At 39.9% G+C, this 13,626-nt stretch overlaps 2 protein-coding genes across 5 annotated transcripts in view; one reads left to right on the top strand and one right to left on the bottom strand.

The window, feature by feature from the left end:
• ARSG (arylsulfatase G) overlaps nucleotides 1–9,159 on the top strand; it is a 181,382-nt gene extending 172,223 nt beyond the window's left edge. For all 4 annotated transcript variants that reach the window (XM_036754100.1, XM_036754101.1, XM_036754102.1 and 1 more), the window contains 3 exons: nucleotides 2,057–2,177; nucleotides 6,831–6,921; nucleotides 8,461–9,159. In XM_036754100.1, the coding sequence (XP_036609995.1) occupies nucleotides 2,057–2,177; nucleotides 6,831–6,921; nucleotides 8,461–8,735 (487 nt within the window). In that variant the 3' untranslated portion in view covers nucleotides 8,736–9,159. The remainder of the gene's footprint in view (nucleotides 1–2,056; nucleotides 2,178–6,830; nucleotides 6,922–8,460) is intronic.
• Nucleotides 9,091–13,626, bottom strand: part of WIPI1 (WD repeat domain, phosphoinositide interacting 1) — a 47,707-nt gene continuing 43,171 nt past the window's right edge. Inside the window, exons 9-13 of the mRNA XM_036754105.1 lie at nucleotides 12,823–12,987; nucleotides 12,330–12,437; nucleotides 11,351–11,472; nucleotides 10,893–10,993; nucleotides 9,091–9,964 (exon numbers count right to left, since the gene is read on the bottom strand). Coding sequence (XP_036610000.1) covers nucleotides 9,917–9,964; nucleotides 10,893–10,993; nucleotides 11,351–11,472; nucleotides 12,330–12,437; nucleotides 12,823–12,987 — 544 coding nt within the window. The 3' untranslated portion in view covers nucleotides 9,091–9,916. The remainder of the gene's footprint in view (nucleotides 9,965–10,892; nucleotides 10,994–11,350; nucleotides 11,473–12,329; nucleotides 12,438–12,822; nucleotides 12,988–13,626) is intronic.

The following is a 13,626-nucleotide window of genomic DNA, read 5'->3' as shown; positions in this document are numbered from 1 at the left end:
AAATTTCATGGCTGCAGTCACTGTCTGCAGTGATCGTTGAGCCCAAGAATATAAACTCTGACACTGCTTCCATTTCTTCTCCCTCTGTTTGCCAGGAAGTGATGAAACAAGTTGCCACAATCTTAGTTTTTTTGATGTTAAGCCTCAAACCAGCTTTTACACTTTCCTCTTTCACCCTCATCAAGAGGTTTCTTAATTTTTCTTCATTTTGTGCTGTCAGAGTGGTATCCTCTGCATATCTGAGATTCTTGATATTTCTCCCAGCAACCTTAATTCTGGCTTTTGATTCATCCAGCCTTGCATTTTGCGTGATGTACTTTGCATTTAAGTTAAATAAATGAGGTGATAGTAGATAACCTTGTCACACTCTTTTTCCATCTTAAACCAATCAGTTGTTCCATGTTTAGTTCTAACTGTTACTTCTTGATCCATGTTCCTCAAAAGACAAATAAGATCCTCTCTTTGAGGACTTTCCACATTTTGTTGTGATCTATGCAGTTTTAGTATAGTCAATGAAGCAGAAATAGACTTTTTCTGGAACTCCCTTGCTTTCTCCATAATCCAGGAAATGTTGGCAATTTGGTCTCTAGTTCCTCTGCCTCTTTGAAAACCAGCCTGCTCTTCTGGCAATTCTCAGTTCAGACTTTGCTGAAGCCTAGCTTGCAGAATCTTAAGGATAAGCAGTGTGGGATAGCGGAAAAAGTATTAACTTGGATGTCAAAGAGAATCAAATCTTGACTCTCCCTTATAGCCTATATAACCTTGGGCAAGTTATCAACTCCATATCCATAAATTAAGGGGACTATGGTAGATTATCTCTAAGGTCCCCTCCAGCTAAGTCTTATTATAGTCACAAAGTTAGTCAAGGACAAGGATATGAGGGAAAGAGCATTTGAACATCATAAGACCTACAGAGAAGGGGATTGGAATAAGCGTTTATTAAGTGCCTACTATGTGCCAGGCACTGTACTAAGTGCTGAGGATGCAAAAGGAGGTGAAAGACAGTTTCCTGCCATCAAGGAGCTCACAAGTTAATGGGGGAGACAACAAGCAAACAAATACATACAAATAAGCTACATACGATAAATAGGAAATAATTAAAAAGAGGGAAGGTAACAGAATTAAGAGGAGTTGGGAAAGATGGGGTTTAGCTGATATGTTAAAGGAAGCCAATAGGTAGAGATGAGGAAAGAAAGCATTCTAGACCTTGGGGCTAGTCAGAAAAATTGCCCAGAGCTCGGTGTCTTGTTCATAGCATAACAAGGAAGCCAATGTCTCTGGATTGAAGAGTACCAGATAGGGAGTAAGGTGTAAGAAGACTGAAAAGGTAGAAGGGGTCTAGGTCATGAAGGGGCTTGAACACCAAATGGAGGATCTCATATTTGATCCTAGAGGCAATGGGGAGCCTGGGGAGGTTCTTGAGTAGTGGGGGTGATACTTGTCAAACTTGAACATTGGGAAAAATCACTGTAGTGATTGAATGAAGGATAAATTGGAGTGGGGAGAGACTTGAGGTAGGTAGACCCACCAACAGGCTATTGCAGTGGTCCAGGCAGGGTGTGTGTGTGTGAGAGTGTGTGAGATGAAGAACTGCACTAGAATGATGGCAGTGTCAGAGGAGATAAGGGTGCATATTGAAGGGAGTTGCAAAGATGAAATTGACAGGCCTTGACAATAAATTGGACTGGGGTGGGGCAGGTAAGTAGTTGAGGATGACAACCAACTTGTTAGCCCCAGAGACTCAAGGATGGTGTTGCCCTTGGTGGGTGAAAGTTTAGAGGGAAAGAATGATTTCAGTTTTGTACATGTTCAGTTTAAGATGTCTACTTTCCATATATTTTGAGATGTCTGAAAGGCAGTTGGAGATGCAAGATTAGAGGTCAGAAAACCTAAATCTAAATCCTATGAATGACAGAAGTACAGAGAAAAAAGCAGAACATGGCAACTGAGATTATCGTTAGGCTTTTTTCTCCCTTACCTTTCAACTTGTTGCAAATCCTAGTCAAGAAGAGCAGACCCTGCCAAGGTGACTGGTCCAACATCTGTTTCCTCGCAGTGTGCTTGACATCTTTCCAACTATAGCATCTTTGGCCAAGGTGAGCCTGCCCCCCAGACGGCATTTTGATGGTCTGGACATATCAGAAGTTCTCTTTGGACACTCCCAAAATGGGCAGAGGGTGAGTAAAATTGTCTTTTGCTGAGTCTGAGACTATTCACTGTGTGTGTGTGTGTGTGTGTGTGTGTGTGTGTGTGTGTGTGTGTGTATCACCCTCCCTGAGATATATTGGTCTTCAGCTTTTGCTTTACAGGGATACTTCACTTTACACAATAGTTAAGTATCTGAAAAGTCGCATTTGTAGAAACTGAATTCTATTTTGAGTATATTAAGAGCGTTCACAATTTCAGGATCCCTGAAGTGAATCCTTTCGTGAGATGAATGATATTTTATGATTCTAAACAATTTCATATGTTGATTTACGTAAAGTTAGGGTATACTTGTATCATTTGAGGCTTCTTGGGCTGTTTCTTGATTTGTTCTGTGACTTTTAATTTTTGACATGGAGGCCCATAATCATTGTTTTCAAGTATTTTAATGGCCGTTATCAGAAAGAGGAATTAGTGTGACCCTCTAGGGGTGGTGGCTGGAAGTTGCAGGGGCAGGCTTGATGTAAGGAAAACTTCCTAATGATTAGAGCTGTCCAAAATCGGAATGGACTCTGTCTGGGTGGAGGTGGGGTGAGTGCCAGCTACCTCACTGGAGATTTTCAAGAAGAGACTGGATGAACCTTTTTTTCTTTTTGGAGGCAATTGGGGTTAAGTGACTTGCCCAGGTCACACAGCTAGTAAGTGTCCAAGGCCAGATTTGAACTCAGGTACTCCTGACTCCAGGGCCAGTGTTCTATTCACTGGGCCACCTAGCTACCCTGGATGACCCCTTTTAAAGTCTGTTTAAGAGACTCTTGTTCAGACTCTCTGGATTAGATGGTCTCTGAGGTCCCTTCCAAATCTTCTAAATCCACATACTTCTAAATCTGTTTTGTTAATTTTTGTTTTGTTAATCTTCTGTTTTCTTAAATTTCTGTTTTGTTAATTTTCCCAGCTCTCTAATGGTACTGATGTACCGTCTAGTTTTCTGCCATTCTCCATACACTTAAGGCAGGACTCCATACACGTTGTGTGCTTAGCCATTTGTACTGCCAGCCTCCTCAAACAATGAACATGAGTCTAGGGACTGACCCTATTTGATCTGCGGAAGCTAGGTATTGAATGAGCGATCAGTCTTTCAATGGACTCTTAAAGTAATGACCAAGGTGAGGGAAACAGGCAGGAAATGTCAATGTTGTTGGCAACTAGATGGTATCAATGAAGAAAGAGCTTGATTAAAGTAGGGAAGACCCAACTTTGAATTCTGCCTTAGATAATTAACTCTTTGACCCCGAGCAAGTCACTTAACTTCTCTCAGCCTCAGTTTCCTCATCTCTAAAATGGGGATAACACCACCACCTTCACAGGGTTGTTGTTGTAAATCTTAAAGCACTATATAAATGCTATTATAGTAGTGGTAGAATTATTACTAATATCATTACCTAGTAATTTCCACAAAGTTTCCCTTCACCAAAAAAAAAAAAAGGAGAGAGGAAGCTGACTGAAGGAATACTTTTGCATTTATAAAACCCATGTGACCAACTCCCTAGTTAAGAACCAAAGAAGCTATCTGTATGGCTTCTTGTTATTCAGTTGTGCCCAACTATTCTTGACCCTTTATGGGGTTTTCTTGGCAAAGATACTGAAGTGGCTGGCCACTTCCTTCTCCAGTTCATTTTATAGATGAGGAAACTGAGGTGAACAGGGTCAAGTGACTGGTCCAGGGTCACACATGAGGTCACATTTGAACTCAGGAAGATGAGTCTTCCTGATTCCAGGCACTCTATTCACCGTGCCTCTCTATCCACTGTGTAAAATCCTTGAATTACCTCCCTTTCCTGCACCCAAGTTTCATTTTATAAATGAAGTCCCTAGACTTGGAGAGGTAAATCAACTCAGTATGTTAAGCAACAGATTGTCTGGCCAACGCTCCACATACTTATCTCTAAAATAAAATACTTCTGGTTGTAGCAACATAGCATTTTAGAGTTCGAAAGGACTTTAAGAAATTAGCTACTCTAATATCTTCATTCAACAGAGTAGGAAACTGAATCTCCATGAAAACTTGTCTAAAATCACATGGGTAGTAAGTACTAGGGAATAATTTGAATTTAGAGTCTTGACTTCCAAATTCACTGCTCTTTCCCTCCACGCAGGATGCAGAAGGGTTTATTTGCTCCAGGTTTTAAGGTGGGAGGTACTTTTTTCCACATTTCCTGGTTCTCATTAGTCTCCAGTGGAGCTTCATGTTCATGTTTACACAGGGGTGGAATTGACACCAAATAAAATGTTATAGCCCCTACTGGACCTGAGCTAGAACAGGCAACAAAGACCTGAAACTCGAGGAGTTTGCAAGAAAATATTGACTTCAGTTCCTGTTCTTGTAATCATGTGTGCACGTGTATGTTTTCCCATCTGGACATAACTACAGGGTGATAAGCAAGTAGAGAGCCCTTCCAACTCTTTCCCTAGACTCTTCGAATCTCAGCATTGGAAGGGACTTTAGAGGTTTCCTACCCTGTAGAGCAATCCCTACTACATAGCATTAGTGACAGGTAGTCATATGACCTGTGCTTAGATGCAGAACACTGGGGAACTCACTGCCCTACAATTTAGACTTTTCCAATTGGTTAAGCTCTAAGAGTTTCTTTTTACATTAGGGGCAGAAAGCAAGCATTAAGCACCTACTATGTGCCAGGACCTCTAAGAGCTTTACAAATGTTCTCATTTGATCCTTATAACACCCCTGGAAGGTGGGTGCTATTATTTTCCCCGTTATCCCCATTTGTGGAAACCAGGGCAGACGGAGGTTAAGTGACTTGCCCAGGGTCACACAATCAGTAAGTGTCTAAGGCTGGATGGATTAGAACTCAGGTCTTCCTGACTTCGGGCCCTTGCACTCTTTCCACTATACCACCTTGCTGTCCTTAAGCCAAAAATATGGCTCCATAAGTTCTGCACTGTGGACTCATACAGACCTAAGGCCCTCTTATGATAGTCCTTTAAATATTTGAAGACAGTTTTTTTTAGGTTAAATACATCTAGTTTCTTCAGTCGTTCTTCATAAGATCTGGTTTTGAGGCTTGTTCTCTAGTTTGCAAATGTACTTCTTAAGATGTGGTGTTCTAAACTAAATATACTTTAGACACTCATCTGCAGCCTTCTTGCCCCTCATTTTGAAACTGAAAGTTACAATGTCATGACGTGTGTCAACCTCACCACTCCCTTGTTTCAGGGTGTCAGGAATTTGTCCAAGATGGTTCAATATCAGCGTAGCCCAGACCAATTGGAGGATGCCTTGGGCACAGAAATGTGACTGGGAATATCCTAAGCTAAGCAGATGTGAATGAGATGGGCTTATTTTATTTTCAGGCACAATGATCACTTCTCTTTAAGGTCTTTAGTACTGAAAATTCTTTTTCTATTTACAGCATGACAAGCAGTAGAAGGGCAGGGGCAGGGAGGAGACTGACTTCTTGCCCTTTTCAGAACATAAATGAACACATAAATGAGAAAGGTCAACCACTTTGAGACTAAAAGTCAAGGACTAGTTTCAAAGTGACTTACTGAAACAAACTGTACTTCCCCTCACAGTTTCCAGAACAGAGCAAAAGGCATGTGACCAACATGAGTAAGCAGGTGCCGAGAGTACCCCTCCACATATCCAGAGGAGATAAAGTGATTTCTAACTTCGAGACAGGCCTCCTTGGAAGGGAAGTGTCCTCATGCAAAGTTCATGTGTATGCTTGGCATTCTATCAGTCATAAGGCACATCTCTTAAGACACCCAGAATGGGATTGTTAGCTTTGCTGAAGTGCCAGGTTCTCCTTTTTAAGAAGAATGAAATATCTCCTTTGGCTAACATCCTGGCTGTCTGTAGGGGAGCAATAAATGAAGGCGTTTTCTGTTTCAGTTTATTTTCATTTTTGGAAGTGGGCTTAGATAATATTAGTATTAGTTGGGACTCTTAAAAGCATTAAAGGTAACAAGTGTGCTATACACATCAGGCTAAGTAACCATATAACTAATCAACTATACCTTGTACTAAACTTTGTGGAGCAGATATTTACCACTTCAACAGATGTTTTTAATTTTTGAGCCCAATGGAAACTTTGAATCATATAAGTTCCTTCCCAATGATATGTAGTCATGATTCATTCCAGGCAAGTCTTTTAATGCAGAAGCCAAACCTACCGTTCTACCACTAATCATTTATAAACATTTTCTACTAAATCCTTCACCCTTCCCTTGGGAACAGGGAAATTCCTGTTTCTACTTGTTTCTTCTTTCATCTGTGACCAGATGAGGAAATATTTCCTTAACACGAACAGCATAGGGCTTAGCCAAAGGTGAGTAACTCTGGGCCAAGATGGTTAAAGTTGATCAGAAGTCACTGTGTGAACAGTTCACAACTTGTGACAAAGCTGCTAAAGAGGAATTTCTTAATGCAAACCTGTCCTATGGGGCTATCTTTGATCTGATGGTGTGTGGAGCCTACAGCTACAGATGGTTAAGAGTTGTAATTTACTCCGAAAAATGTCTAAATGTATGGAGAACTGCTCAGAGGTTCCAGTGAGGATGCTGGCCCTTATTAGGTCAGTTTCTGTGTGTGGGAAGTACAGGAATTGTTGCTTTTCTTATGGCATCACATGTCACTGCAATCAAGTCACTGGTTCCTCTTTTAGGCGCTGTTTCACCCCAACAGTGGGGCAGCTGGAAGTTATGGCGCCCTAGAAACAGTTCGTCTAGGGCAATACAAGGCCTTTTACATCACTGGTAAGACTCTGTCTTTCTATCCTACCTTCTCTCGGCCTATTCTTCAACAGAAAGTACATTTATCAGGACAGTAAGATTCATCTCCCAGCCCCCTTCTATTTACACCCACAGGCTCTATCCCCTGTGTTTACTCCATTGATTTTCCTAGACTAGAATTCCTTCTGAAGCTGTAATTGACTCTTACTGGGGTTCTGTGAGATGAATGCCTCAACAGCTCCCTAAGCAACTTGTGCCCCTCACTCTGTCGCCTTTAACCACAGGCTACTAATGGGCTCTATGTTTGTTCTCTGTACTCACAATTATTCAGTGTGATCCTTCTATTCTGCTCTGTCTCATAGCCAGTTTAGAGCTTTTTCTTGCACTCCTGAAGTCCTCTTTCCCTATAGTTCCATTTTATTCTTACATTGTAAATGGATGAACACTAGGTAGAAGCCTAGAGACGTTTTTAGAGTGCAATTTACTTAACAATAGCCTGCATCAAAAATAGACTCTTAGAGGTCTATTTAGAAAACCACACAGAACTCTCTCTGTGCCTTTTGGTTCAGTCATTAATTGTCCCGAACAACTATTTAGGAATCAGGGGCTGAATCAATCTGGATGTCTAATCTCAGATACATGAACTAGCTTCCAATTTGGCCTAGCTCTTATTGAGCTTTTAAAGTAATTTTAATTAAGTGCAAAAATGACTGTTCCTAAGTCTGTTGGTGGATACAGAGGCAAATGCAAAAAAGCATTTCTGGTATTTCTCTCAAGTGGTCTAAGTTGAAACTTTAATGTCAGAACTTCATTATGATAGTCTCAAAACCTCGGACTCACGCAGGTAAGACATCTATTATACTTCCACATCAGATACATGAAACCATTCAAGATGTATGGCGCCTCTGGCTTACTATTAAAGCTTTGCCACCTAGTCCTTAGCTTCATAAAAGCTGATGCTTAGATGAGCAGAGGTGTCCAAACATGCGGCTCTCAGGCTGCAACACTCCTGAATGTGCCTGAACCAGATTAAAATGTAATTCCTATCTGATTTTAATGTACTGGTGTATCGATAAAAAAGAAATATATAAATACAGTGTGGTTTTTCTAATTTAATATGCAGCCCACGGGGATCCTTATGTATGGTTTATTGGCCACTGTTTCTATTTGAGTTTGATACCGCTTCCAAAACATGTACGTAAAATGAGCTTTGTCCTTTTCAAAGATGTTACAACTGAAAACTACACTTATTCTGATGATGTTTCCTGCACTCAAAACATATTTGGAATTGTACCCTCAATAAATGAGGATTTGCCACCAGAGGATATCCACAAGAGGATGCTGTCGGTTGACAGGAACTCCAAAAGGCATACTAAACAATGCTATTAATCGTCTTCCAAGAACTTACTTGGAAGGGATAGTACTCACCTGCACATGTGAGTTCTGGCATGCTTGTTAAAAAACTTGAGGCATACTTACACACCATTCCAACCTCTGGAATTTTGCAACACTGAGCCAGGATAGCAGGATTTAATGGATTATTTTTCTTTACCTCCTCTCTAGGTGGTGCAAAAGCCTGTGATGGGAGCCTGGGACCTGAGCAACATCACAAACTTCCTCTTCTTTTCAATCTACAAGAAGACCCTGCAGAATGTGCACCTTTAGATAGCAGTAGTGCTGTCTACCAGGACATACTGCCTAAAGTCACAGAGGTTCTTGCTGATGTTCTTCAGGATATCTCAGGTGATAACACTTCAGTAGCAGATTATTCCCACGATCCTTCAGTGATCCCCTGTTGCAATGCACTTGAGATAGCTTGCCGATGCCAACTCTTGTAATTAGTCTCAGTGTTTCAGCCAGGGGAAAGACGGAATAAAAAAAACCATATGGGCTTCCAGATTTCAGTTTTCTGAGACTTTCAATTTTCTAGTCAGTATGGTTTTCAGAACAAAACCTGGGGTGTTGTTTCAAAACCACCATTAAGCATATTACATATGCTATTCTTTTTTTTCATGCCAGATTTAGAATAAACTAGTTCAGGTAAACAGCTGTTCCGGGCAGGGAGTTGACTCTGCAGAGATTAGAATGGTGCCTTCCAATTCCAATGGCTGATTCATACTAGTGTGTAGTCAGGATAAAAAAATCAGACCAATTGCTGGAGTATGAGGCCGGAAGTATTCATTCAGATCCTTCAATGGTCAAGATTCTCTGGGGTTTTTATTTTTTTTTAAATATATTTTTATTTATTCCATTAAACATTTCTCAATTACATTAAATTTTTCTTAACATTTTAAAAAAAAGTTTGAGTTCCAAATTCTCTCCTTCCTTCTTGCCCCTCTCCCATCCCTTGAGAAGGCAAGCAATGTGATATTGATTATACAAAACCTATTTCCATATTCTTTATGGTTTTTAGAAGCTAGAACTAGAGTCTCGTGGTTTCTGCAGTTCTTCCTGCTCCCCAAGCCCATAAAAAAATGAACAATTTATAAATGCATTGTCATGATTTTATTACTGATCTCCTCAAAAGGTAATAAATGTTTTTTTTCTCTAGTAGTTACTGTAAAAATACTTGTCTGGGTAAAATAGTGTGTGTGTGTGTGTGTGTGTGCACGCAATATACTGTACAAAGAAATACAATTTAATGAGATTTCCCCCTATAAATACATTTGCACACAGCACAAACTTTAAAAGGATGCCCCCCCCCCTTTTTTTTTTACAAAATTTTGATTACATACCAATATGGTCAAGTTAGCTTTTATACTGTCATTTTAAGCTATTTTTTGAATAATGTGCATATAATATAATTTTACCCAGTGAAAAACCAGGGCTGAGGAAAATATGGTAAGAATTTAAGAATATACTGTAGTTAAAAAAAAGTGGAGCACCTGGGGTTACTTCTTCCACCCAAACCACCCTGTGTCTGTCTCATACAAATTCAAATCCATTCTTCCACCTTGGTTTTTTTTTTTCCAAAACCACCTGATAAAGGGATGTGCTGAATTCTGAGGTGTGCTTCTCATCATGACTGCTTCGTTTTGCCCTTCTGACTTCCACGGCACAAGATTATCTACCAAAATCAAAACAAAATGTCCTTACTCTTTCCAGGAAGAGGCTGTTAAGCAGGGTGTGTTATAAAGAGATCTGAGCCCATGCAAAGTCAATTGGGGGACGGGACATGCTATGCTTGACTAACTGTTAGTCTATCCATACATTAATCCACACTTGAGACTATAGAAAAACTACCCACCTCATTCAGAAGTGGACTTTTAACAACTGATCTGGCACAATTGCAGGAAATTGTGACTATAAATGTACGCATACATTGATTCCATTTTAAAAGGCTCATCTTGGTTGTAAACAATGAATATACATTATTATTGAAACAATCAATAAATATCATTAAATCCAATTCTATCATCTTTAGCTATGTGGGCAAGATTCCACTAAAGAAACACTCAGATGTTTTTAGTAACTGATGATCCTCTTGGACATAACAGAGCCTTTCAAGGTGACAGCAGTTACCGATTCTGTATAGTGGGCCTCCATCCTGAAAAAGTAGCCTATCACTGGAAAAATATTATCTCCACAAGGATTAAAAACAGCTCCCCCCACCCCCACCCAAAGCATCCTTAGAAATCTAAGGAAAATTCAATTTTGTTATAGTAAGTTGCTAATTATGATCAATAAGAGATATATAAGCCAGAGAAAAATTTTTCAGGCCTCTGATCTCATTTAGGCCAGTCAGTCCAAATGCTCTCTGGATTAGTATCCTGCTATTCTAATTGCTGCCAATATTAAGCATATAGCTAATTATTATTCTTTAAGATCTTAAGCATATAATATAAAAATCATTTTATGGCTTTCTGAATATTAGTGGAGAGAATTAGTTATTATAGGCTAGGTTAACAGAATGGGAAAATGACTTCGCCTCTTGGAGGAGAATGTCTTCTTATTGTGCAGACTGAAGCACTCATTTAGGGGCTCCTAATGCTCACAGGAGGAAACTCATTCTCATCATCAAGACACACTGGTCCCGTTGCAAACTCATGTTCTGGGATAACCTCTCCTCGAAGCGCCCCGCCATCCTCGGAATAACCTGGAAGGCCAGAAAGAGAAACATGGGAAATGAAAAGCGCCAAACTGTCCCCCCTCTGGACACAACTACAGAAAAATGTGGGAAAATTGCAAAGTGTGATGCAACTTCCTGCCTTTGTATTGTTGGTGTGGATGCATGAAAGATCAAGCTGAAACATGCTACTCAAAACTCGCCAACTTGTCAGAAGATTAAAGCTAATTGTCAGGATGAAATGAATTTGATGTTTACCAAACATAAAGGGCATCACCTGGATGCCAAAAAATAACTAAGGAAAAGAAGGTTTTAGTAAACATCACCTTGAGAGGAATAAGCAAATGGTTAGAAGTGTCATATCCCATTGATTTGATTTCTGCTCACCTGGCACTGTTGAGGACAAAGATGTGTTGCCTGGTCTGGCTACGGTTGCTGCGTAAGACTGAGGTAATGAAGGCCTGAGGTCGTTTTCTTTATTCTCTTCTGTCTTTCCTGAGCCAAGCAAGCTAAATTTTATCAATTTAAGGAAAAAGAAAAAGGAATGTATTACATTTAAAATGTTTTCAAAGAAAGGACCGGGCTCTATAGACTCACCAGCACTTCTAGGATAGCATGAACTGAGGCTATATTAACCTATGAGACAGGCAACACAAATGTTAAAATAGCTAAGGGAAGCCTTAAAAATTAGTACCCAAGCAATCGAATTTGCTGTTTAAGATATGGTAGAAACCAAGAGAAAGTTTTATTATCATTCCCTTCCATAGTATAGGAATAGATCATACTGCACGTGGCTATAGAAGCTATTTAAGCACTAAAGAAAGGAATAAGCAGGAAAACAGACATTGTGAACGACTGTTAAACTCCAACTGGTGATTTCATTGGTGTGGGCACTTTATCTAAAGATACAGCTCACACCTTTGATTTAGTAAAAGGTCTTTGAGAGTCCCTGTGTCCAGGATAGAGGTGATCCCCTCTGAATTTAGGCAGGCTTGTCCTTGAATGGCAGACAAATAATCTATCACTAGACTTTATTTGAAGCCTTTCTGGCTCAGAAGGACTTTACCAGTGCTTGTGCTCCACTGGCATAGTTTCAAGAGCCCAGAGTCACCTACAAGGTGCCACAGGAGCAAATTTTAAACACTTGTGAAGTTTCTAAAATGGTAAATGAAAACTAAAGGATATATGGACTCAAGCCCACCCAACATTGTCCTACAAAGAGTCAGGTACTCAACAAACACCTATAATTGTTGATGGCAATAAACCAAGAGCCTTAAAATATATCACCTGTCTTAGAACCTACTTTACGGAGGCAGCTCTTCTAACACTTTTCAAAGTTTGTCATTTTGAAAACAAACATTTTTACCTGTGGGTCTTGATTAAGATACACTCTCCTCCATCCTGAGGGTCCAAATTATAGATGTAAAGTCGTCCATCAGATGATATGACTAACAGCCTTGGCAACTTCTGAATACTAAGAGCAAATGAAAATATGAAATTTAGTTGTGAAATAGTTGTGCAAACAGGTCACCTTTTGATGAAAAATCTACTGGGGTCATTGCTAACATCTGTTTTCCTTACATAAAGAAGTGCCACCGACACAACAGCTTCTTCAAAAAAGCTACTGTAATGAAATAGCAACATTAATTCATAAACAAGTGTTTTATTAATTCTTTCTGCATGATTGTGTGTCTGTTTTGGATGTTTAAAGGGGCAACATGCAAAGTTAGATCATCATCCTTACCAGGATAGTTATTTTGGTTCAGTGAACTGTTTAGTGAACAGGATCCTAAACTACAAAGTCTATTCAATCTCAATCCCTGTAAATCAGAAAAGGAAGAGGGCAATGCCATACATACGTGGAGAGGGTGCAGATGTTCTTCTGACCAGAGAAATTCAAACGCACAGTGGCAAAGGCTCTATCCTGGTTCATCATATCTGATACTTGAGAAGGGAGGTAGTTGGTAGCAGCCATGAACATCTTTCCCATGTAACCACTCCAGGTTGAGGGCTCTTCTGGCCCACTAGTGGGAACAATGCAGAAGCAATGACATGTCTGAATTGCAGGCATACGCACCGACCAAAGCACTAATACCATTAGCATGGACTTAAAATTCTGCTTCAAAAGTAAAAAGAAAAAAACCCCAAAAGACTAGAAGGTCAAAAATATTATTTGCTGCATTCAATGGGATGAGGTAAAAATCCATGGCTTGGTGCCATTTTATGGTAGGCCTGATTGTTCTTACATCAGGGGTTATTTGTCATTTAGATATGCCATGTAGATTCTTGGTTTAAACTGTTAAAAGATGTGTACTAGTACTAGATTCAATACTCGTACTGAAAAATCTGTATCCCATAGCAGAATAGGTTCCTGGGAGTGAATGATGAAAGAGAAAGAGTGAGAAAGTGTAAGAAGAAGCTGAAAGGGCCAAGGGCTAAGTCTTCTTGTACACCCAAATTTATGGAAAAGGCAGAGTATGTAAGCCCTATGAAGGAGATGGAAAAGAAATGGCCTAAACAGTTAGAGGAAGGGCAGGACATTAATGTCAGGGAGAACAAGGTAGGTGCAAGTTTCAGGAAGGAAGGAGTAGTCAGTAGTGTTCTCAGGATTCCCTAGATTGTTCAAATGCTTTCCTTTGTATCCCATTCACCAGAAACAGCAG

This window comes from Trichosurus vulpecula, chromosome 4 (genome assembly GCF_011100635.1).
Source record: "Trichosurus vulpecula isolate mTriVul1 chromosome 4, mTriVul1.pri, whole genome shotgun sequence".
Taxonomy (NCBI): Eukaryota; Metazoa; Chordata; class Mammalia; order Diprotodontia; family Phalangeridae; genus Trichosurus; species Trichosurus vulpecula.
Note: the sequence above shows the minus strand (reverse complement) of the source record. Positions and strands in the feature narration are given on the sequence as shown.